This window comes from Solea solea, chromosome 11 (assembly GCF_958295425.1).
Source record: "Solea solea chromosome 11, fSolSol10.1, whole genome shotgun sequence".
Classification (NCBI taxonomy): domain Eukaryota; kingdom Metazoa; phylum Chordata; class Actinopteri; order Pleuronectiformes; family Soleidae; genus Solea; species Solea solea.
In genome coordinates this window covers 2,729,446-2,754,700 of record NC_081144.1, presented here as the reverse complement: position 1 = coordinate 2,754,700, position 25,255 = coordinate 2,729,446, and the positions used below count along the sequence as shown (strand labels likewise).

The 25,255-nt window shown below is 40.2% G+C and overlaps 2 protein-coding genes across 3 annotated transcripts; one reads left to right on the top strand and one right to left on the bottom strand.

The window, feature by feature from the left end:
- Positions 1 to 1,827: 1,827 nt before the first annotated feature.
- Positions 1,828 to 15,250, bottom strand: eif2d (eukaryotic translation initiation factor 2D). 2 transcript variants are annotated; one of them, XM_058643989.1, is made up of 15 exons: positions 14,978 to 15,248; positions 14,120 to 14,310; positions 13,944 to 14,027; positions 12,862 to 12,952; positions 12,657 to 12,764; positions 10,750 to 11,027; positions 10,326 to 10,443; positions 7,999 to 8,044; positions 7,781 to 7,887; positions 7,521 to 7,676; positions 7,174 to 7,263; positions 6,386 to 6,481; positions 5,515 to 5,635; positions 2,435 to 2,609; positions 1,828 to 2,283 (listed from the first exon to the last, which is right to left on the bottom strand). In XM_058643989.1, the coding sequence occupies exons 1-15, from the start codon at positions 15,031 to 15,033 to the stop codon at positions 2,213 to 2,215; spliced, it is 1,788 nt and encodes a 595-aa protein (XP_058499972.1). In that variant the 5' UTR covers positions 15,034 to 15,248; the 3' UTR covers positions 1,828 to 2,212. The 2 variants fall into 2 exon arrangements, with proteins under 2 accessions (XP_058499972.1, XP_058499973.1); XM_058643990.1 differs by lacking the exons at positions 1,828 to 2,283; positions 2,435 to 2,609 and adding an exon at positions 4,750 to 4,990 and having other exon boundaries at positions 14,978 to 15,250.
- Positions 15,251 to 20,986: 5,736 nt separating this feature from the next.
- LOC131468763 (fibromodulin-like) lies at positions 20,987 to 23,930 on the top strand. The gene is made up of 3 exons (XM_058643337.1): positions 20,987 to 21,064; positions 21,203 to 22,096; positions 23,059 to 23,930. The coding sequence occupies exons 2-3, from the start codon at positions 21,208 to 21,210 to the stop codon at positions 23,208 to 23,210; spliced, it is 1,041 nt and encodes a 346-aa protein (XP_058499320.1). The 5' UTR covers positions 20,987 to 21,064; positions 21,203 to 21,207; the 3' UTR covers positions 23,211 to 23,930.
- Positions 23,931 to 25,255: the final 1,325 nt, after the last annotated feature.

Below are 25,255 nucleotides of genomic sequence, written 5' to 3'. Positions count from 1 at the left end.
ATGAAAAAGACCTTACAAGTTAGCAGATGGAATACGAGCACATGACTCACCAGAAAGACCTGACCTCAACATAGCTGAGGCTGTGTAATTGCTGCTCCACTCAAACAAAGCAAAAACCTGTCAAAACTTCAAAAAAAAAGAAAAAGAAAGGGATTGAAGTCTGTGTGTGAGAGCGCATGGAAGAATTTACCACAGGGGAATGTGAAAGTGTTTTTACGATGGAAAAGGGAAACACTGCAGTTTTAGAAACTTCCTGCCTAAACAAAACATCCCTGCTGGTCAGGTTGTCGACCTAGAACAATTTCACTGGACTTAATTTAACACTGAACATTTACATCAGCAAAATAGAAAACTTCCTTTGACCTTACAACCGAATTACACACTCCTGCCACACTTGGCCGTGCCTCTCACCTGTTTCAGTGCTGCTGCTCAGCTTCCTGTTGTAAACATGGGAAAATACTCATTCCACAACTCTGTCTACTACTTGCAGACTAGGAAAGGACTTGGATGCCCTGAAAAAATGTTTTCTCTAAATCATACACAACAACTGAACCACATCCAGCATCACTGTACATGGATGTTTGCAATGATTTGAACAGGATTCTGGCCATGACAAAATATGCAGTTTTAAAATAATTGGAGTTACCAACCACGTTAGTCAGAGTGAGAATAATCCTCTGATGTGTTTCACAGCTGAAAAAACAAGTGTTTGGCAAAAGACTGATGTCATTTTCTCCACTTTATTCACGCCCAGCACGTACAGTTCTAATTTAAATGTTATAGGGATTACATTATCTTGTTTTAACTATTTTCTTTTCCAATTATTAATCGTTATCATTATTAATATCAATAGTTCACTGACTTGACTGATATGAACGCACTTAAAGACATGTATGGACTTTGTGTAAACACAGCATTGTCTCAATAAATGTCTTCATACACACAAAGCCACCCCCAAAAACGACTCTAAACGCTGTAGTACATATGCCAGGCCTGTATGTGGCGCTGTAATGCTGCCACAGAAATACAGAAGTATATGTGCACTGGGTACAAACTCCAAACACGAGTTAAAATTGCATCAATAAAGACTGTGACAACGAAAGCAAGAGCAACAGCGTTGAGAGAGATGACATCATCATCTTCCCAAAGTTGCCTATTGACTGTACACATACAAATGCTAGTGTAGTGTTTCAAACTACATTTCACTCATTTTAAGGCTCTAATACAACCCTAAATGACACAAATGTCCGATCCGTTTAAACATAAGTGTGAGATGTTCAGAAACTTTGGAAGCTGACCGTGAAACAATGCTGGCGTGATTTAAAGCACGGGTATGTCATGTGTTTCTGAAACACTTTATTGTTTATAATGAAAAGACTTCATGTGTAAAATCATGTGCCGATCAGTGATAATAGCATGGTGGATGTCAAAATACTCACGTTATCTGATGCATCCCGAGGACTAATTGTGTTCACGTATGAGAAATAACGTGACCATGTGTACAAATGTGGTTTTATGATCAGATCAGTCAGGGTGCATTGAGTGCGTTCAGGCCTGTAATTATCCCTGACCACTTATGAAAGGATCAGAGTGGATGTTATTACCAAGAAAATTCACACTTTTCATTCACACCATTACCGGCAATAACTTCCAGTGTTCTGGGGGCAGAGCTTTGACAAGAAGATTGACAGGAGGGGGAGGGATGTATTGGTTGCATTTTGTTAAAAAGTAGCCTGCTATAGTTAGCTTCTCTAGACTTCCACACGTCCAATTTTAATGACTATTTTCATAGCTTTACTCAAATCAAGACAATTAACTTTCAGAAAGTGACAGAAATGCAACTTTATTAGATGAACGACCAACAAATTGGTTTTGTTGCAATTTCACGGAAACAGCTTCAAATGTCCGGTGTGTAAGAATTAGTGACATCTAATGGTGAGACTGCAGATTACAGCAGTCTCTTACCAAGTGTGTCGGGGAACTACGAGATGGCCTTCACAAACCATACTAAGTAAGCTCCTCCTTCAAAACATGCTGTGTGGTTTGTCCATTCTGGCTGCTGTAGAAACACGATAGCTCTTGGTGGCAGACTCCAAAAATCAAGACCCTTTTGATAAGTTCAAATGCTGTGTTAAGGCTATGAAAACCAAACTAAATGTTACACACTGGACCTTTAAAGAGATTAAACATCTGGTATAAGAAGGTAGAGATGCTACTTTTTCTTGCCACCTTTTACAGCTTTGTCTAGTCCTTGGATGAACTTGCGAGGAATTTGATAATGATCTGAAATAGAAATAAAAGATGAAAACAAAATTAATCAGTTGAAAAAAGTAAATTGAGAGAAACTGAAACAGAGAGCGAGCTACAGAGAGACAGAGATAGAGACGGAGACAGAGACAGAGAGAAAAAGAGTGTTTAGTATTTTATTCCAAACCTAAGAGCAGGCAGCCAACTTGGTGAATCTGGTTGCCTTGGATCTGGACCATAACTTTATCCTTAGTCCCAGGGATAGGTTGTAATACAGAGCTGGCCTGGACTCTGCGCTGTAGAGCAGTAGCCACAGCTGCTGGATCCAGCTGATACACTTCCAGGTTCTTTATTATAGTCACCTAGAAAGAACATATTAAAGCAATTACAGCTGGAACAATAAATAAACCTTAAGAAAACAAATTGCTGTACAATTCAACAAGGAATCCACAGATTATGACATGAGTGTCAATGAAAGAACTAATCAAACAAAAATGTGAGTGAAACAGTTTGGTTTGGTACAGTACGGATTGTTTTGGGCGTTTCCATTAGGAATCGTACCAAATTAACCCCCAACCATTGCATTATTTGGCACCTTTTCCTTGGGGTAACAGAATAAAATGGTAGGGTAAAGCCAGGGTGGATCTAGACCGGCTCCACCCACGAAAGTCAGCTGATTGGGCCAAAAGAGCTGCTGGATGTCCTCCTTTGTTGTCTGTTGTGTTGCGTTTGACAATGTTGTTTGTTGATGTCGCACCGGTACGACGTCACTCCCCGCTGACCAAAATAAAAGGTACTGTTCTTAGTCGAAACACAAGCCTGATCCAGGTTTATACCATTCCAAACCGTACCATACTGAACCAAATCAAATTCAGTCGAGATGTCCTGGCAAGATCTGGCAAAAAGAAACATTACCATATCCAATGCAATTTCACTCAATCAGAAAGAAACCACAGAGAAGAAAAAACCCTTCACAGCCAAAAAGAACATCTGACAAGAAAACTCTGATAATGTTGACTTTTATCAGGACTGTAAAAGAACAGTGACGTTTTTATGGTGTCATTTTGTCATACATGAGGTGCTTTAAATAGCTGCACATGACCCTTTTAAGGGGATAAATGTAAAATATGTGCAAACAGTTAAATTTTGCGTGTCAGCAACAGATGGAGATTCAAAGTGAAAGTGCAACAGCAGTGAAGAATTATCACATGATGAGAGGAGACGACAAGGCAACAATGACTGGCTGTAAAAACATTATATATATTAAATATCCATCCAAAACAGTACATCAGAAAGAGGGAGAGAGCAAGAGAGAGAGTTATCTAACCTTAGGCTGAAGCTTTCTGTTTTGCTTCTCTGTCCAGGAGACAATTATCCACACCAGAGTACGAGTCTTAAACTTCCTCTCCACTTTCACTGCATCTCCACTGCCGCAGCTTGCTATGTTTGACTAAGTCTTCTTGCAACGCGGGTGCCAAAGTCATAAAAATCTATATTATTGGGTAAATAGCGGTGGGCGGAGAAACAGAACAGTTTGTGGCCTGCAAATGAAATTTTAATTGTTTCACTACTGGCTCCACTGATAACAGTGGAGCCAGTAGTTCAATTTAACAAGTTTCCTTTAATGTTTGAATATAAGAAAATATCTAGTATTTTCAACACATTGCTGATTGAGCCTATTAGCTCCACGCAACTCGATCAGGGTGACACCCTGTGTGACTCTCTCTCTCAGTATAGTAGACTGAGAGTTTTTTCCCTGTGTTTGGAGACATTCCTGCTCTGCACTCAGAGTAAAACATTTTCTATTACATCTCGCAGAGGAAAAAAGTGCTAGTAAAGGGTTACGGCTGTGTACATTTGGACTATCGATGAAAATGGCAGAAGTCCACAGCGGTGGGGAGGGTGATAGCAGTTACGCAATGGAGCTTTCATCTGTGATTACATGTGATGTTATTTTATGACTTAATACTTCCATGTGCACTTTGTAGTGAAAAGAGACAGCAAACACAGTAAATGCTTCAAAAAAGTCGGATTCTAAAGTAACTTTGACTACGTCCACATCTGCAATCAATCTAGCAAATGTCCCATTTTAGTGAGATGCACACAATGCAGATACTGATAGACCATCACTGTCTTTAGAAGTTGACTTAGTGTGGCTTCAGATCTAATGGCATAAATTTAGGTTCGGTTACGTCCATTGAGCAAACTCTGATTAAGGTGCCTCTTGGGCTTTGTGGTTGTGAAGCCATAAAGCGTGTTTTCCTTCTCATAACACTTTCTTCTCTCTCTGCAGTATTTAGTTTGAGCCAGGTCCAAACATAGCTGTCAAGCTCCTTTTACTGTGTGTTCTGTGATCTCCTAGAGCTGCAGTATATTAAGCGCAAACCAGAAAACCAGTAAAGTTATTGGACATGTGCATGGACAGAAATGGGAAAGAGCCATTCAGAATGACATCACTAAAGTATCACTAAAGTCTGGTGTTTTCATGGAAAACAGTGTTGTTGACGAACATACTGTACTTTGTTATTGTATGTTAGTGAATAAAGTCTGATGAAGTTTTTCAGACGCAGCAGGCGATTGTGTAAGTCACATGTCTTCATAACAACAGGAATATTTCTGTAATGTACTGTGAGGTGTGCTGCAGGACACTCACCTACTCGCTGAGATTTTTCAGATGCATTCTCACATGGGTTCACTTGGACATTTTCCAGTAATTTGATTAGGGGGCTGGAGAGAAACTTCTCTAAAATGCGAGCAAGCACCAAGCAAAGTCAAAATCTTCTGACGTTTTTGGATAAAGCTTCAAGTGAACCAAATGCAGTAAACGGACTACAACGCAGGGCACTGTGGGTACAGTGCAGAGATTTCTTGTTCATTCTTTGTCTTGTGTTCTCCTTCAGTAATTATTGATGCAGCTCAGCATCAGGTGAGATGGGGAATATGTCATTCAGAAGGTTCAGCGTGAAAGCAAACTCAGACTGTCTGAATGTTACAACCCCCCCAATTGAATCCAGACTATTAGGTGTGAAAACGACCTAAAACGCATAGCAGTGTGGATGACAGGCGTATCTGGAGCGGAAATTATGCATTTTAAACAAAAACTAAGTAGTATGGGAGGATCCTTAGCGTCTGGTGCTAAATAGCAGATTTCCATATGCTAATGTGCTAAAATATGTGCTGCAGATTGCATAGGATAGTTGTAGCAGCTGTGACAGTGAAGCGTAAACTACTGCTGGGAGTGAAAAGAGAGAGAGTGTAAAATGTCACCTTCTTATTGGAGCCTCGAGAGGCCACAGAGATGTCTATGGGCTCAATGTGGCCCTTCTTGATAATGGGTCTTTGTCCAGGAATCACAAGTTGATAGCATTCCTGCATTCTTCCCAAAGTCCTGTGAAAATAAGGATAAAGTGTGAAATGAGCCACAGATGGAGCAGTGGCCACACTGCCAGTGTGTGTGTGAGTGTGTTTTGGTATTGTTACCGTCAGCCCGGTCTGTTTTACATTACACTTGACTTTGGTAATGGTTGTTACTTTAGATGAAAGGCTTACCTCTGTGTGAGGTGTGTCCATGCTGCCACCGGCTCAGCATGGACACACCTCACACAGAGGGAGCTCTAGGTGAGTAAAACCAAGAGCTGCAAGCAATACATCATAGTTACTAGACAATGAATATAAGCCAAGTTTGCTGGCTAGTGTGGTCCCCAGTTACACAGTCAAAAAACAACAACTCCTACTTATAATAAAGGTCCAGTGTGTAGCATTTAGGAAGGTTCTTTTGACAGAAATTGATCATACTGTCCATAAATATGTCTGCATTAGTGTTTAAAAATTAGAACATGGTCTGGTTTTTGTAGCCTTGTAGCCTTTTGAAGTGTAAGCGTACGACACAAATGAAGAAGTTGAAGGAGAGCGTTGTGAAAAAGGGTTTGTCATCCTATTGACCGCAGTTTCCCTGCTACGTCCAGGTTGGTAAAAATGATGATGGTTGATGGTATGAACAAATGGTTCCAGCCCTTGCATACCATCAAGGGCTGGAACCATTTGTTGTTATAAGTCACACTGGATGTTATAAGTCACAGCAGTATTTTTGTTTAATAGTGTAGTAAGTAATGAGAGAAAGAAAAAAAGAGACATTAACCTGCTAAAGAGGTCATCCCACTTGAGAAACTCCACCTCCTGGTACTCCGACTTCTCCAGCAAACAGTCACATAGAGTTGGGTTAATGGTCACATAACTGTCAGAAAAAAATAAGCAAAACAAATAAATAAATACACAGCATTCAGTTGACGGATGGCACTCGACAAAAGAACACGATCCCAGGCCCATCAATTTATATCACATGATGGACACATTTTGATAAGCTAAAAGGAAATTGAATAAAATAAAAAAAAGAGGAGGAAGGAAGCTTTTCCTGGTTCTGGATGATTGATAGGACAAAAGTAGAGCACTAAAAAAAAGATCCCCAAGTCTTGCTAAAGATTAAAAACGCAGATAACAAAGGCATTCAGCTTCAGACAAAGAAAGATATTTGTTCCTCAAGTAGGGAGGAATTAACATGCCAGTCTGTTTATTTTCTGAATACGTCAGTAATAAATAATTATTTAATTGTTTTCCCAAGTAGCCAGTTAGAACATCAACATCACAACATCACATGACCGGTGGTCAGCTCTGTATTTGTTCAGTTTCTGCTAACACTGACCTTTTCTCGTTGCTTTGATTCAAAGAATGTTTTTATATTTAGATCCAAACTAACTTAATAAATTCAGTGTACGACTTGGAAATGACATAGGTCTTTCTTGGATGTCAGCTGACACAAACACACACACAGAGTTTGATTACGCATGTCAAAATTGAACATTTTGTCCCCACAAGCTCTACCAAACTTCCACATCTGCCCACCACGAGCCCCGAAACAGATCAACTTACTTTTTATTATTTTCATTCACCAGTTCGTTCTTCTTCACATACTCTGTGACAATCCTTCTCACTTCAGCAGGCTGTAAGATTGTTCCTTTCCTGTTGGGAGGGGGGAGCAGAATAAACACTCAAACGTGGGACATTTAACCAGGTACCACAAGCTAATAGAGGAGCTTTAAATATTCTTTTTTTTATAATGAAACTAAATTTAAAGGCATTGTTAAGTGTTTTAAGTTGAGATATTGATACATGATTAAAACTGACCTGGCCAAGCACCCCATCAGGCTCATTGCCATTTGAGTGAACCTCCCCGGGACCCCCCTCACAGAAAGCAAGGAAGAAAGACACAAACACACCTCTTGTTTTCATCCAGAAAGAGAGGTTCCAGCCGAGCGGTCACAGAGTGCAGTGTTGTAATTTCAGGAGGACGATATAGAGTTTCTCCTTCACCTCCATGCGGCGCCTCAGCCACTTCACCATCCACCTCCTCCGGAACACTGAAGAAACGCAGCCTAGAGGCAAAGAAGAGGCCTTGTTAATGTAAATGTGAGAGGTTGTGAATTGAAATGTCAACGTACAGTATTTCTTTAAGTTGTGTCGGCATGGCCTAACTGACTCTGGATTTTTCCAGTCCACCTCCACTATGCTCTCCACGCCCTTGGTCAGCTCTTTCACTCTTATGAGGTTGTGCTGCTGCTGCATGGACTGAAGAAACTTGGACAGCTGTTGTAAAAAAACAAAAAAAAACAGGGAACACCTGCTTAGTGAGGGCGTTTTAGTTGATTTATTATGTGTGTGTGTGTGTGTATGACATATTGTGGAAATGTAATGTACCTTTTTATAGCTGGATTTCTTGATATCAAGTTGTTTGCCACTTGGACTGAAAAACAAGCAAAAATATTTTCAGTACTAAATTGAATTCCTTCATGACACTTTTTGTCTGAATATGAATGAATGTAAACATGAATCAATTTGGGGATGCCTCAATACTGTAATTAAAGTTACTGTACATGGTTTTACAAATGATATATCAGTCACTTTGTATTGTATTTGCTTTACTTGAAAATGTGTTATATAAATACAGCTTAAGTGACTTGATTGATATTTGTTTGATTGATTGAGAGAGAGAGAGGAAGGGAGGGGAAGACAGAGGGTAGAGAGAGAGAGAGAGAGAATGAGAGACAACAAAGACAAGAGAATAAGAATTATATACCACAATGACAACATTATAGACAGTAACGGGCTCAACAAAACAACATAATAAAAACAATAACAACAACAGCAGCAAAAAAAAAAACTGCATCAATATGAAGTAATTTACTGTGGAGCAGACTCTCTCTCTGTGTGTGTGTGTGTGTGTGTGTGTGTGTACACATGTCTTAAATAAGATGTGTGGAACAATATTGTCAAACAAACCTATCTTTGTGAGGACATTTTGGCTGGTCCACACAACTTCAACGGACCTTCTGAGGATTGAGTACTGGTTTTAGGGTTAGGGTTTGAATAAGGTTTAGGTTAAGGTTAGGGTAGGCATTTAGGGCATGCATTATGTCGATGAGTGTCCACACAAAGAATACAAAACTAGCATGTGTGTGTGTGTGACAGAGAGAGAGTTCGGGCACATCTGTGTATGTGTTTAGGTGCCAAACATAATAAGCATTTCACGCACTTTGCTTAGTGTGAAACAACACATCAGGTTGGGATACAGAGGAAAGGCCACAGTGACGCATGAGGTGGACATGACTCCCGACGCAGTTGTTGATTCCATGAACAACAGTGAAGACGGAGATGATGAATGAGACGACGATGCCAAAACAACGTAACCACAGAACGTAATTGGAGACAATTTGAAGTCTGTCCAAGATTAAAGAAGACTACTGAACCGCTGGATGTTGACATTCATTGAAAAGGACAACACTGTAATCTCCTCAGATTACTATGTGCCTGATGTTTACTGTTGGGTTAAAACAACTTTTAGGATGTAAACAGTGTGTTGTTCCCAGTGTTTGCTTACAGAGTTGACATAAAATCTTTGCCCAAATGGTTATATATATATATATATATATATATATATATATATTGTGAAATACATTAACCTGCCACTTTGTTAGGTACACCTGTTAAACAGCCAATCACATAGCAACAAGTAAATGCATTTATGCATGTAAACATAGAGAAGACCTGAAGTTCAATCATCAGAAAAGAGAACAAAGGTGATTTAAGTCACTGAGATTTTCACACACAACCATCTCGAGGGTTTATCGCAGGGGCCCTCAAACTCAAATGACCTAGTGGCTGAAGAGCGTCCAATCCAGTCAGAATTGGGTTGTTCAAGTGCACAATTAAAAAGAGTGGTTGGGGAAAAAAACTCTGGGAAGAATGCCCCAACATGAAGATTAAGATCAGTCAATATCTATTACCAACTGATTTGATTATTGTGATAAAATGTCAGATAATTAAATAAGTTGTTTTTCCCAGCCCAAGCTCAACCACATATACTGTGAAGCGGAGGTGGCAGTTGAAATATTTGCACATCACTGACGTCATGTTTAGCTGCAATCCAACTTTTTCCAAGGACGGCGAAAGCATCGCCAGCATGACTCTGCCTCTGATTGGTTGGTTTAGATGGGCTTATCAAAGTCTGTGTTCAGACTATATTTAAAGTGGTTGGTCACCTGACATCCATTGGCATTAACAGAGGTCAGAGGAGAATGACCAAATAAAGAGACATTACAGCCAAGGTAAGAAGATCAACTCTGAACACACAAAGCCTCAAATACTTTTGTGATGTTGACATATTCACCTGATGAGAGAAGAGCATTTATTCTCATTTTTATAATCTATCCATCCATTTTGTACCACTTTATCTGTGCGGGGATGCTGTGCCAATCTCAGCTGACATAGGGTGATAGGCGGGGTCACCCCCTGGACAGTTCGCCAGTCCATCACAGGGACACATATAGAGACAAACAACATCCACTCTCACACTCACAGTCAATTTAGAGTGGCCAGTTAACCTAATCCCCATATTGCATGTTTATGGACTGCAGGAGGAAGCCAGAGAACCTGTTCACTGTTAGCATGCATTTGACTGTATATTTATATACTGTATATATATAAAAAAGTGTGGGTTTGTGCGAATGTGCGTGTCTGTACTTTACCAGCATGAGAACATGTGGATGCGGAGAAATGTGCTGGTCAGCAACGGCAGGTCTGACTTCTTCACCTTGCTTTTTAGAGCATGCAGAAAACACTGCACCAGGAGGGCGTCCATTATCTCTGTGAAATCAGGGGATGATCTGGGTCAAATCCTTCATCAGACAAGATCCTATCAACACAATCTTTCGCCTCAGTTCAATTAACTAAACAAACCTGTCACACACTGTCAGAGCCTTCAACTCTTCCCTGAAACCCATTCCAAGTGAATGCATGACGTTTTGATTTGAATCTGGGATAGGATTCATAAAACTTTATATTTAAAGTGGGGTGGCAGGTACCTCTGAAGACAAAGCTACAAGTTGAAATATTTTCTTTCAAAAATCACGTTTTGAGAAAGATAATGGAAGGTGGAACCAAATCTGGTACCTTGTGGTGATTTCTGGTCCTCCTGGTCCTCCTGGATTTCCTCATTGCCCCTTTCACCGTTCTCTTCCTCCTGCTCAGCCAAGCTCAGCTCTCCAGCACCAGAGCAGAGCTGATCTGTGGCTGTTTCACCAGAGTTCTGTTCGTCCTCCACACAGTTCTCCTCCGTCTCTTCCACCTCCTCCTCCTCCTCCTCCTCCTCATAGTCTTCTTCATTCACCCCTTGTCCTTCACTGTCTACTTCGGGTAAAGACGGTGGACCGGACTTGTCTCCAAAAGCCCTAAAATGAGATATAAACACAGGCAAAGTTCAGTGCAATGTAGAGCTGCACTGTTTAACCCTGTCAACGTTTTCATTGGTGTCCTGCTCGATTAGGTATGACAGCTTACTGGCGGTAGCTGTCACAATCATGTTTGTTTCGGTGTGACATGTGTGCTCATGTGTGACAACTACTGGCACTTAAGTATTACATGTTTGATCCATTAAAGGTTCATTGAGGATCAATACAACTGACAATGGCGTCCTTGTTTATTATCATTAGAGTATGCAATTAGATTAAGCATAATGACAAGTTCAAGCCAGAGTGTCTATTTGAGCTTTAAATTGAATTGCTTTCATTTGGTGTGAGCACAGGTCACACAGGTACTATCACAGTCGTTCCCTGTCTGTTTCTGAGATTGCTGGCAGATAACCACAACAGACAGTCTGTTTCTTTCCGTCACATGGTCAGTCAGTCTGTGGCCTTGAGCTGAAGACAATAGGAGTTAGTGTTTCAGATTATGTACATGTTAAACTCATGACACATGCATGGACGCAATGTCGGCCTGGGAGGAATAGCTTAGTTTAGTTTGTTCAAAGCATGACTTCCAATGGTTAAAGGGTTGTGGTGATTGTGTAGTGTGTTTTTCTGTTTTAAGGGACAATACATTCTTCTGTTATTCAAGAAACTCACAAGATTCCAATCCGAATGTCCTGGGGGAAATCATGTGAACAGAAAAATGAGGGGTGTCTATTATTACGAAAGTCTCAGCAGCACATGGGAGGTTATACAAGCTATACTGTTGTCTTAAGTGACTGAAAACACATTGAAATGTAGTTTATTGCTTTTTTTTTTTTTTACAGACACCATTATCAAAGAAGGCAGATGAGGAGTGGTCACTGTACAAAACCTGAACCAAAGAACAGGAAATCTATGTAAATCATGGAGCCATCATGAGATCAGTGAAACAGTTTACTTTATATGTCAACTAGTTGAAAACATGTTGATTAATTATTCTAATTAACTACTCTAATGCTTTGATGCAGATCTACTGTTGATAACAGGGCTGCACCCTTTCATATTTTGTTTGTATTTGCCATACCACAATAGCTCATACACTCAGTTTTTATTTTAGTGATTTATTTACAGCTGCCCAAACGTGCAGATTATTTAATATTTATTTTTTATTTATATTTACAGTATGTTTGTTGTTTTCATTGACACCTGTACATGGATCAATTTAAAAACAAATGTCTTATTTTTGAAATTCTGCGATATAATTATAGGCTTGTATCAGCCAACTCTGGTTGGTAATGTTATTACATTGTTTGCTGTATTTAGTGTGAATACTGATAAATACGTATTTGATGTGAACAATGTCAGCAACAACTTATGTCTGCTAAAAAATATTGCTAAAGTAACTAGCATATTATCCTTAGTTAAAATAGTGGAAGACTGGAAGAAGGGAAATGGGTGGTTTAGCCTGTTTTCTGTATAAAAGCAGAGGTGAGCTAATTGGCCACTGCCTGTAGCTTCATATTTAATACACAGGCATAAGAATGTTTCATGTTCTCATCAAACTTCCACTAAGAAATCAAATAAGTGCATTTCACAAAACGTCAAACTAATATGGGAATGGAAGCTTCTCACCAGAGATTATCCATGTATGTGTGGAGAACACACACTCCTTTTCCTTTCATGCCCGAGCTGTGCATCTCTGCCCTGGACACCGCAGCTGTGCCAACTGCAACAGGAGCTCTACAATCAACCAGGACAACAGTGTCACACACTTAGTACATCAGCGAGGCACACACTACAAGTATTTCCTTCTTTATGTCTTTAAATATTAGCTTACCTATTATTCACTAATGCGACAGCACAGCAGTCGCCCCGTTTGACATCTGGGACACCACTTGAAGGCACCACGACACCTGGCAGCATGAGATCTGTGGGGAAACAGTGTATGTTACAGTTAAGATCTAGTGTGCAACACATAGGAAGTTTTAATAGCAGAAATATATATATACATATATACACATATACATATATATATATATATATATATATATATATATATATATATGTATAACTGTTTGATTGAGTGTGAACATGCTTTAAAAGAAAAAAATGTTACATAATGTTTACATTTGGCAAGGGCCTTGCTTTACAAAGGCTGCCATCTTGTCATATGCCTCAGCCCCCAGCACCGGAAGCCAGCCTGAGACATGGGGGCTCTCTCTCAGTGATAACATGGCTGCTAGGTGGGACACAAGAAACAGATTTTAGCCACTCGACAAAAGGCTCACCTAATACTATCTACACCTCCTATTACAAGTCTATGATATATTACGAATATTTTCGTCACTTTAGCTCGCCTTTAGACTTTTATAACGCAAAAACAAAATGTGTCACTTTGTAAACTGCTCACTTCCCTGCAACAAAGTCCAAAGAGACAAACAACAATTTTACATCACAGCAAACAGGAGTAGTTTGCTGTGATGTAAAATGTGAGTAGTTGATCCACTGCTGTCCACATCAGTAAGTTCAAATGTGTTATTTCGTGGTTGAAATCCTGTTTGAATTTACCTCTATAAAACAAATTCACCAAATGAGGCAGCAGTAGACCAGCAGATCCCATCTCTATGGACTTTTGTGTGGGAGTATGAACAGTTCAAAACCTTTATTTCTGAATGGAAAAGGCTGTCTAATACATATATATATATATATATATATATATATATATATATATATACATACAGGCTTTTTGTTAAGTGGCTAAAATCAGTTTTTCATTTCGTCTTCAGACTGGTAGTACACCAAAGGCGTTCACTGCTAAATGCTGACTATGTGTCAGTACCTCATACAACCACACCTTAAAAAAACCTGAAGTAACTTGAACACATTCTCATTTCTTGATCATTTGTAAAAGAGCATTACCTGCCCCTCCAATCATCTTCTGAAGCACAGGAAGCCATGTCTTGAATGTTGGCAGGAGAGCAGGATAACGCCAAAGTGCATAGACTAAAAAATACAACAGTTTAAAGAAGTTACTCACATGATTTCAAAACATTGTAGCAACTCAACTGAGTGATAATAAATAGCCAGCTTAGTACCTGTTGGATAAACGTGTTTCTCCAGTTCAAAGAACTGTGGATTTTTGTGAAGAACATAAAGTGTCACGGCATCACCTTTATGTGCATAAATTTTCACTACTGTTAATTCCTCTTTGTTGGGGATAAGCTCTGACAGCTCATCGGCAGAGAGTGAAGGAAAAGCAGCCGATATATCTGCTTTGAGCTTTCTCCTAAAGACAGAAACAAAGAAAAAAGGTCTCAGTTAGAGGGTAATGTCACAATGATGCTATGAGTGCAATATTTCTTCTAAAACAAATGTGATCTTCACTCTGAGCACCAATGAAATATTTGTCTCAGTGGACAATAATTAAGTTAACAAAGCTCAGTCATCGAGGCTGCGTAACATAAGTGGATGATACTACACATACATACTATAACTGCCATGTTTAATCAAATCATCAACAATGAAGCGAAATTGTTGGAAACGCAGGGTTGAGGCAACATGGCCTTAAAATGTTATGATGAAAATGATAAAATCATGTTCAAATAAGGCATCTTCTCAGCTTTTATTTAAGTGTACAAATCAAACATAAGCTATAGTTGTGTTGTTGAAGCTTGTTTGTGACAGACATCAATAAACAAAAGGTGATACAGTGACTCTGTGGAAATGTACATGTTTCTTTTTAAAGGAAGAGTTTCACAAGAAACCTTTGACAAATCAAAACACAGCTGCTTAAATCTGAGCACCAGCGATACAAACAAGAGCAGGTGATGTCAGATGTGGTCTTACAATGCGTTTGCAGTAAAATGACTATCAATAAATACGCATGGGAGATGATTGTGGGTGGTTGTGAGTAAACGTGAGTAGTTGTGTGTTTGTGAGTGTGACTGTGTCACCTGTCGGATCCTTTGATCGCGGTGTTGGATTTGACACGGAACGGTTTGGCAAACATCTCAAAAAAAGAGAGAAAAACTACAGCGAAGCCAACATGACCGCTTCTGAGGAAACGTAATTACAGTGAACTGTCGTTGGAAAAAGACAAATGTCCTCAAAGCCCGAGAAACACACTCACATAAACACGTTTCTACTTATGACTTAAACATAAACACTCGCTGTTCCGCTTTGGGCATCCGGGTCCGACGCTTATTTCTTTCCGGGGTAAAACTGTGCCGTGGAACGGAACTTTTTTTTTTATCCGCGGGAGGACTGACTCACTGAAGACACGTTGTATTAAAAATGACGCATTAAATACATTAAAAAAAAGTAAGAAAGTGAAATACAATGAAAAGAGGACATTATTGAAAAAGGCAAGGATTAATTATTGTGATAATATTTAGTACACGTGATAGAATGTATATGACATAAATGAAGTTGCTTTTTATAATTTAAAAACATTGTCAGTAATCTATATCTATAAATGGTAGTTCCTGGAAAAAGTTAAAAATATAACTGAAGTTTAGGCTTCAGAAGTGTTGTAATGTAACAAAGTATTTGTACTACTGTCCTTAAGTGCAAAATTCACAAATCTGTACTTTACTTAGTTATTTATATTTCTAGCAACTTTTACTTTTACTCCACTACATTTCCTCGAACTATAGGAACTACTATAAAAATCAGAAGAAGAGTTGGTAATGGTCTGTATTTATATCACGCTTTTCTAATCTTGATGAGCTGCTTTACACTACAGTTTTGCCATTCACCCATTCACATGCTGCAACATGTGCTTGAGTGTTTTGCTCAAGGACACACATAGCAGAGCCAGGAATGTACCCTACAGCCTTCCAAATGAAAGACAACTCACCCGACCACTGAGCTAACATGGCTCCATCCTCACTTATTATTATATTTACTTCTAAAACTTAAGTACATTTGATATCAGAAAATTACTTTTGATACTTAAGTACAGTAGGGCCACACGGTGGCGTAGTGGTTAGCACTCTCGCCTTGCAGCGAGAAGACCCGGGTTCGAGCCCCGGTTGGAACAAGTAAATAGGTATGTTGGGATAGGTAAATTGGACACTCCAAATTGACCATAGGAGTGAGTGTGAGAGTGAATGGTTGTTTGTCTCTATCTGTGTGTGGCCCTGCGATGGACTGGCCAACTGTCCAGGGTGTACCCCGCCTATCGCCCGATGTAGCTGAGTTTGGCACAGCACCCCCCGCGACCCTCTGGCAGAGGATAAAGTGGTAGATGATGACTGACTGACTTAAGTACAGTAAATGTCATATACTTTAAGACTTTTAATAAAGTAATATTATTAAAAAGTCGTTTTCTGGTAAGATACTTTTAGGTACTTTTTACTCAAGTATCCCTTTAAGGTACTTTATACAAGACTGGGTTTCAGTAAATATTCATATTTATATACATATAAGAAAATGTGTCTCCTTTTTTTCACATAAACTATGAAACCAGTACAACAAGAATGGAATCATCCCAACTTGCTGTTTTCTTGGATACTTTCAGAACTTTGAGTCTGTCCTCCAACAAAACGTAACATAAGCCATAGGTACGTTTTTTAAATAGGCGCCCCCTATTGGTAGTAGCGCTAAAACCGTACCTATGGGTCATATTTAGTGGTTGTCTGTTGGATGGGTTGAGATCTTTATAGGAACCTTAGTTAGTTAGTTAATAAACATGAGCCGTAGGGTGGGAAAACTGTGATGGATGTGCAGAGCCCCAGGTCAACTTGAGTCAGACTCCGACTGAACCAATATCTGCAGTATTTATTTGACCCCTGGTCACATTATCTGGGTGTATTTCAGTTGGACAAACATGTTAACATTTGTTTTGAAAGCTTCTAGGTTATCCTCGGACTAACAAAATAAACATTTCTTTCAAAACGCACTGAGTGTGTGTCTGGGATCCTGGATAATTTTAGTTTTTGGGGTAATTGGAAAGAAAAATCCAGTAGTTTTGAGTCTCTCCCACAGGAATGGGCCACAGGGCTGCACCTAAGAACTGTTTTAGGTTATCAGTTAATCTGTTGATTATTTACTCCGTTAGCTGACTCGTCATGCGTCACCATACCATTCAGGGTTGTCATGCATGCATTCCTGGCTGTCACTGACGACAGGGCGTCTTGGCTGCGAAAAAAAAAAAACATCTTCAGGACACATTGTCATTAATGTGACCATGAAAATGGATTTATTTATTAATAACATCAGCCCTGTAGAGTGTTGTACCTTTCATGTCTTCATTTGGGTTTCTAACGCTGGATGTTCATGTTTTGTAATTAGCAGGAGAGCGGTTTAATGTCCCGGCCATTTCTGATTAACAACCCTCGTTGAAGGAAGACTTTCTGCTTTTGTCACATTCTCTGAAACAAACAAACAAAACAAAGTGCAGACTCGAGACTGAAAGCATTTAGCTGAGCTGAAGGTTAACAGATGGTTTTCCTATCTATGATTTCAGAAAGTCTGTTTGTCTGTTTCCCTCTTCCTTTCCTTAAGGACAATGTTCTCTGCATCCTCCACTTAAGTTTGAGTTTCAGCCAGAAGAGAGAATTAAACAAATGCACTGTATTTTACTGGAATGCTCATAGAATCATTGCCCCTGAGGCACAGCTAATGTCTTTCCAACGACGGGACAGACATTTTGCTCGATGCTTCTGGAGTGTCCGACATTATTAAGCGTTAGAGCTGAGAGCCTTCACAGTTAAAAGGATAAATAATGCACTGCTGTTAATCTGAGGTGATATGTGGAATAATTGTTTTGTGGTGGTGGTCTTCATTTTTTTTTTCCACCGCTTATAAATTATAAAACACATGTCTGCCTGACCTTTGACCTGCTGGTAGATACACCATTTTGAAATACAACCACCAACTATAAATTCTCAGATATAAGGAGAAGATGAGACGAGAATGATGGTAAAAAAAATAGTCATAAATTATAGATTATGGACAAATTCCAACTTGTCATGAGTTATGTTTTTTAGTAGGGTCAGATGTTTGTTTTTTTCACTTGAGAAAACATGTTAGTAAATGATATGATAATAAATGAAGAGTCTGTAATGGTTCGTCACGCTGAGATCAAGCAGCTTCTTGAGTTTATCGTTTTTGGTGGTGTGATTCTGGATGGACTTTATACGATTAAATTAGTTAATGAGTTCTGTTTGAACTCAGCAATTAGCCACTAATTAAAGTGTGACACAAAGTAGACTGTCAGCTGAAGTGAAGACCACTCACGTCATTTATTTGCAAAGAAAACTTCAGGCGTCTGATGTTTCTGTGATGGAGAGTTTTATGAGCTGCAAAAGGGAAAACTTGAGCTAATTCCTCTGCCAAGTAACTCAATGCATCCATTATGTCTGTTTTCATTGGTGACCAACTGTAATATGCATTAAGGCGTATATATATCTTTTATTTAACCAGGTAAGAACAGTCTCATTGAGAATAAAATCTCTTTTAGAGAGAGACCTGGACACGTTGCATCATAAAACACACACACAATGCAGAAAACAACCAGAAAACACCACAACACAAGCAAACAGGTCACTAGTTAAAACTTAATTAGAGCCGCGACATCCACCAGGAGAACGCTCTTCTCTGTCCTTTAAAAGTGATTTAAATTCACTGAGGGGTGATCAGTTCAGATATTTTCAAGTCCCTTTGAAAGTCGTTCCAGGACGACAAGTTTTTTTTCCCAAGCTCTGTTTTCACTCTGGGGATTAACATCAGAGGAGAGCATAGTGTGTTTATTTACGGACCAAGAGTTCACAGAGATACGAGGGGAGCATTTCTATATGAAAGTCATCCAGCATGACGACCTTCTGCAAAAATACACTGATGAATGCGATTTCTTCAACCAGTGATTGACAGTATCCAGCTTTCTGTGGTATTGATCAGTTGTGTTCATGAAAAGCAAGTCAGCGTAGTCCATTAGTGGCAGAAAAGCTGCAGTGATCAAATATTTCCACTCCTGATGGGAAAAGCAGGATTTAATTTGAAAACAGAAGCCCAGCTTCAGTTTTAGTTTTGAAAGTTTTATAAAGATTTTGGATATACTGGCATGAGCTGTTCCATTCACTTTTCTTGTGGTCTTAAACATACACTCAGTGTTTTTTTTGTCTGTATTTGACTCCGGAAGTGCTTTGATTTGAACTGCCAAAGAAGTAGACCCAGTGGACCCTTCTGTCAGATCGGCTCGAAACAGCATAATTCGGTCTCTGTGGACAAAGAAATGAGATCCGATTACGAGTGGTGATTGAAAAGACATGTGTAAACTGATGCATTTGGAGCCGTACACTTGAGAACAGGTCAGCCGACATGAATTAAGTCTGAACAAAGACTTAGTCTTAGACTCTCAGTGTGCAGCTGCTTGACAGCTTGTCTGTAACTTTCCTGTCTTTCCTTGTGCTCCTGTCCCATTGTGTTAAACAGAATCTTCTGAGTTTGGAGTTTTCTGTGCTGGGTGTGGACTTGTTTATTTAATATCATGTCAGAAAACAATACATCTCCATGGTTACGTGACAAATTCATTCTTTTGTTGTAGTGTAGATCAAAGTAAGGGACATTTTCTGCTAAAAGTGACACACTGGGCCTTTAAGGTGAATCTTATCTCTACTCTAATTAATACAATTCCCTGCCACATCTGCTTTATTGACATTCCATTATGCTTTTTGTGCCATTATTTGTCACTCTGTGCGTCAGATGCTGCAGGAGCTGCAGGTCAGATGAGAGGTGAAGCCCTGCCACAGATTAACACCATCACTGATGTTTCTGAGGACAGTTTCGAGGGCAGGAAGCGCCGCCACGTCGTTCATCTTTGACAGGCCTTGGGGACTTGTGATTCACATTAGCATAGTAGTGCTGTGTGATGACTGCGCCAGCTGTTTTTTTTTTTTTTTTTTTTTTTTAATGTTCAACAAATGACATGAGTCATTTCCAGCAGGAGTGCACAACAACAAAATAAAATATAAATCAAAACAAGAAACGCAAACTGCATATCCCCAGGTTCCCTTTCCTTTCAAATGGGATTTAATGCCGTGTCATTACTTACTGTTCTGCGCTTCCTAAAAAAGAAAGGGGAACAAAGATGGGGAAAACGAATGCAATCCCGAAAACTGTGTCCAATTTTTCTACTCCAGTGAAGGACACGAAAGCTGAGGACAATCTGCATGATGATAAAGTCTGCGGCGCCACCACAAACATATGTTAACTTTCCCCCTCAGCCTCAACACTGTAATTGACTTAAGTAGTGAGTACCAGCCAACAGGAATTGAGAATGCAAAGAAAAATATGTTTGAAGAAAATGTGGACAAATAATAGTTTTTAACACATTTTTACACACTGAGTCATACAATATAGTGTTAAATGCTGTTGACTGTTGACTGCAACTTAAAGCTGCAGTGTGTAACTGGTGTTTCTCTCTCTTTGGTCTTCATGAATATAAATAATTCTCTATTTTCAGTCACCCCGTTCAGTTCAACGTTGCTGTTGAAACAAAATGAGCCACTTCCTGTGTGCAGCATGAGAATATAGCTGAGATCTACAGGCACCACTATACTGAGAAAGTCACGTGTTGGAACTAATTTGATCACGGTTGTAATGTTGTTTATTTATGTTTATACTATATTTGTTTGTACTTAAAAGTTATGTAGAGTTCCACTTTGTAACAGGTCTGAACATGTGCAGTGATGACAGCATCTGGACTGGTTTGTTAACCTTTCTATATCATACACCGCTCCATAACCTCCACACGACAACAATAAACAGCAAGTCAGACACACAGCGCCTGTGTTAATGAAAAGGTAAGGGAAAAGTAGGTTGTTAAAAAGCAGATGTCTGCACCAGTTCACAGATGGGGCTGATATTGACATGGCTGGAGGTGATATGTTGTACATGCAAGTGGAAAAATATATGTGCCCTAATGGGGCTGTGGAGACGGGGGGTATTTACTATACCAGCAAACTACTCTGCTCAGTCTGAGAAAGACACAGAAGACGAGAGCAAGGAAGAAAGCATCGCTCCCCATCAACTGGCCGGTAGGTTTACTGTACCTGCAATGTGTGGAATTTAAATTGGTGTGTCAGTTTATTCTGCAATGATTAGTTATGGAATTTTAAAAATTTGAAATCATATTGATTTTGAGTTGACATTTTTGTTCCTGGGTTTTCCATCAGTGATCATGCAGTCAGTGGCGCTCCTCCTCATAATGGGACTGGTGGATCTGAGCTTGGGTCAGCATTCCAGCCAGTTCCAATGGCTGTCCCGTCTGCGAGGGCGGCGTCGGCATGCCAGTTTGCAGGCCGATGACATGGACTGTCCCCTGGAGTGTGACTGCCCCTCAGCCTTTGTAACAGCCATGTACTGTCACAATCGCAACCTTCAGCATGTTCCCTACGTGCCCTCACATATGAAGTATGTCTACCTGCAGCATAACCAAATCACAGGCATCCAGGACGGAGTGTTTGACAATGCTACCAACTTGGTCTGGGTCGTGTTGTTCGGCAACCAGCTCAGCTCGGACAAAATTGGCAAGAACGTCTTCAGCAAGCTCAAGACGCTGAATCGGCTTCTTTTGGATCACAACGAGCTCACCCACGTTCCTCCTAACTTGCCCAAGTCTCTCACTGACCTGCGGCTCGGTCACAACAAGATCTCAAAAATCCTCCCCGGCTCGTTTGAGGGGATGGTCGACCTCACTACCCTTCACCTCCAAGCAAACGCCATAGAGAACGTCCAAGGTGTGTCCAAGGGACTGAGGTCTCTGACCGTGCTGGATATGAGGAAAAACAAGCTGAGGGAAATTCCTGACGACCTCCCCGAGATGCTGCAGCAGCTCTACTTGGAGTTTAATGACATCGAGAGTGTGCCGGCGGGCTTTTTCACCGGGCATCCCAAACTGCAGTTTGTCCGCTTGGCTCATAACAAGTTGACAGATAAAGGACTTCCGTCCAGCGTCTTCAACGTCAGCACACTCATCGAGCTTGACCTGTCCTTTAATAAACTGGAGAAGATCCCTGTTGTCAGTAGGAACCTGCAAAACCTTTATTTACAAGCCAATAAGATCAAAGGTATGAGCACATCTCTGTCACACAGCATGCACGGACTGTTGAGTACAGGATCTTTCCCCCCCCCCACTGGAAACTCATTTAAAGCTAATTAAACGGAAATCTTTAAATGAAAAGAAATTACAGTAGATGTCTCCCGGTAAATGAATTATCTCTTAGTACTTGAATGCCTTAATGCAGGATGACACTTAAATAAACAGATTTGATTACCACCATGTGCTTTGGTAGTTGGAGATGCTCTACTTGCTGTAAAGGAGCTGTACTCAATTTCCTCTTGTACCTCTTTGATTGATTGTCAGACACGAATGAAGTCAGAACGACCGCCCTCCAGCATTTTTAACACACTCCAGTTGCGATTGTGAACGGAGGAAGGAAGTTCCGTTTGATTGCATTTGAGATGTCCTCCAGGTTTAGACTATATCAGACACATTCATTCTCTACTCATTCATTCAGCCTGCATATGAGGGCGGGGCGGGAGGCTGGTGTCAATCCCAGCTGACACAGGGTGAAAGGCGGGGTTCACCCGGGCCGTCACTGGGGCAAACATTCAACAAGCATTCACTCTTTCCGTTTCCTGTCATCGACATTTATTTTACACATTACTTCCAGTGGCTGAATGTGCAGCATATTGGAGAAAAACTTTTTTGAATGATTACGAGGTGACAGCGAAGGCATCAGACAGGATGTTTTTCCTGTGATGAAGAGTTTTCAATAAACACTTTGTTTGTTAGGAGCTCACACACAAATACAAACACAATAAAAGATAAATAATGTGCAAGTGTATCGCACAGTATGAAGAACACTATAATAAAACAGCAAGCTGTAATATAGACGTGTGAGTGGAGTGTTGCCTTGAGCCCAGACAGGCTCTCACTGAAGTACTTGGACTGTTTTACGGTGGACATGACTCATGATGACACACACTGTGAGATCTCACGCACCCTCCCTCTCTGTGTCTTTCTCAGAGTTCTCCCTGCGCAGCTTCTGCGGCGCAATCGACATGACCAACTTCTCCAGGCTGAGGATGCTGCGTCTGGACGCCAACGAAATAAGTGCCAGAGACATTCCTGCCGAAGCGGCCTACTGTTTGCGGCGCGTCGCCTTCATTGACGTGTAGATCGCTGATGAGTCTCGACTTATCTTATCTAATGGACCGTGCTTCTTCTCGTCACGGTCCTCTCTATCGTAACATGTTTCAAATGGCATTTCTAGATATTCTCTTGAGAGTGATTACTATTTTTCCAAATGATCAACAGTTTCAGTATTAGCCAACAGGAAATTCCACAGTTGTATAATCATGTATCCAGATGACAGACAGATGGATGACAGAGAGGGAGAGACAGGGAGAGAGACAGGGAGAGAGAGATCACTAACATCCTTCAACAAACTTGTTTGCTTAGCAGTCGCAGTTCTGGCAAAGTAATATTTTTTTTAATATACTGTATGTATACATCTATAAAATCTGCCAATCATCGGTGTCAGATTCAGTTTAAATCTTGACCTCCACTATGTGTCACAAAGTGATAAAACAGTAGTTTGAGCAATTCTAACATTTAACACATTTAACTCGGACACTTTTCCATCAATGTTGAACATTAATCAGGTTTTGTGATCAATTGTATGTGTAGCGTCTGACGTATGCAAACATCATAGGTGGGTTTCAGGACTGTTGTTGCTGTTGCATGTTGTAATTAGTTATTTGATTATTTCATAAATTTAAACTCACTCACTAATAAATGTTTGAATCTAAATTTTGCTTCATGTTAATTTTTGAGCAAATCTCATGGAGATGGGGATAAACTAATCAAGATTTTTACACAAGGAGAGAGTTTTATCGAGGAATACACCTTTTTATTGTTATATAGATAAAAGCATCTGCTAAATGACATGTAATGTAATGTAATGTAATATTGTCACATACCAGCCATGTAGGCTCCATAAGGGTTCTATTTGTCCCAAGCTGGTTTCCATGGTGGCCCCACCTGTGTTTGCCCACTTCACGCCTGTCCCACTCTTTCCAGGCTATCTGGGTAGAGGGCATGACCTTGAAGTGGGCTAATTATGCAGATCCCATATGGTTTCAGTAACATGGGCCATTATATGGGAAACCACAAACAAACCTGCTTGGGGCCCATATTGTTAGCCCGTATATAACCCTAATGGGGCCCACATGGACATGCCGGCTGGGATCTGACGAGTAGGAAAAAGGTTTCCAGATTTGTCTCCCAAACTGTTGACAGATATTTTTAGCAGCAATGACATGTTCTGTTTCGTCTAATTTGGAGTTTAAAGAGACACGGCTCGACTTGACACGGCATGTTTTTGCTTTTCCACTAGTGATAGTACCAGGTACTTTCTTTTTGGTACCTGCTCTGGCGAGGTCCCAAACAAGCTGAACCGATAACTTATGTGACTAGAGTGTCGTCACTGAGAGAGTCATGAGCGTGATGTCCGACACAGGAAACTAACAGAACAATGCCAAACTGTAGATCAGGTAAAAAGACTTACAAATTCTGCGTTAATGCTCCGGTCATGCACGAAATACTGAACTAATCTCTTTAATTAACTAAGTCTAATGATTTAGTTACACTGAAAACAACTGCCTTACAAGTTACTCGTCAAAACGCTGTCACGCCACTTTCATGCAGCCGTGCTTTGATGGATGACTCTGCCCGCGTTGAGGATGTACTATATTGTAATGGAAAAAGAACCAAAACCATGTCGAGCCGCGGCGTGCCAGTGATGCATAGTAGAAACTGGTCTCGGGCAGTTTACCACATATTTATTGTTGAGGACAACTTTCATCTTCATCAGCTGCCTTTAATCCTCTAAAGAAAGGCTTTCAATTGAATTAAAGAAATGCTTTTCCTGGTCTTGGGAAAAACAATGATTTATTACCAGTGCAGCACTGGTTTGCACACTGATAAGCAGTAGTCTGTGAAATCAAAGGGGGTTTGTAGTGTGGATCATGTTATATTGCAGGCTGCTCAAGGTTGTGCAGAGGTGTGGCAGCAGGGCTGAGAAGTGGGGGTGATTGAGCTGCACGGGTGTTGTTTTTTCCCTCTTCTGTCTTTTCACAGTTTCTTCAAAAACAAAATCCAGGCCAGCACATATGCACATAATTACATGTGGGAATCTTTTGACAGGATTTACGGCTGTGGT

Excerpts from the sequence above, each read along its gene's own strand:
- eif2d (XM_058643989.1), bottom strand. The coding sequence starts at position 15,033 with ATGTTTGCCAAACCGTTCCGTGTCAAATCCAACACCGCGATCAAAGGA. Across the intron at positions 14,311-14,977 it reads GCGATCAAAGGATCCGACAG|GAGAAAGCTCAAAGCAGATA; the intron begins GTGACACAGTCA and ends TTCTGTCTTTAG. Across the intron at positions 11,028-12,656 it reads ACATACATGGATAATCTCTG|GGCTTTTGGAGACAAGTCCG; the intron begins GTGAGAAGCTTC and ends ATCTCATTTTAG.
- LOC131468763 (XM_058643337.1), top strand. The coding sequence starts at position 21,208 with ATGCAGTCAGTGGCGCTCCTCCTCATAATGGGACTGGTGGATCTGAGC. Across the intron at positions 22,097-23,058 it reads ACAAGCCAATAAGATCAAAG|AGTTCTCCCTGCGCAGCTTC; the intron begins GTATGAGCACAT and ends TGTCTTTCTCAG.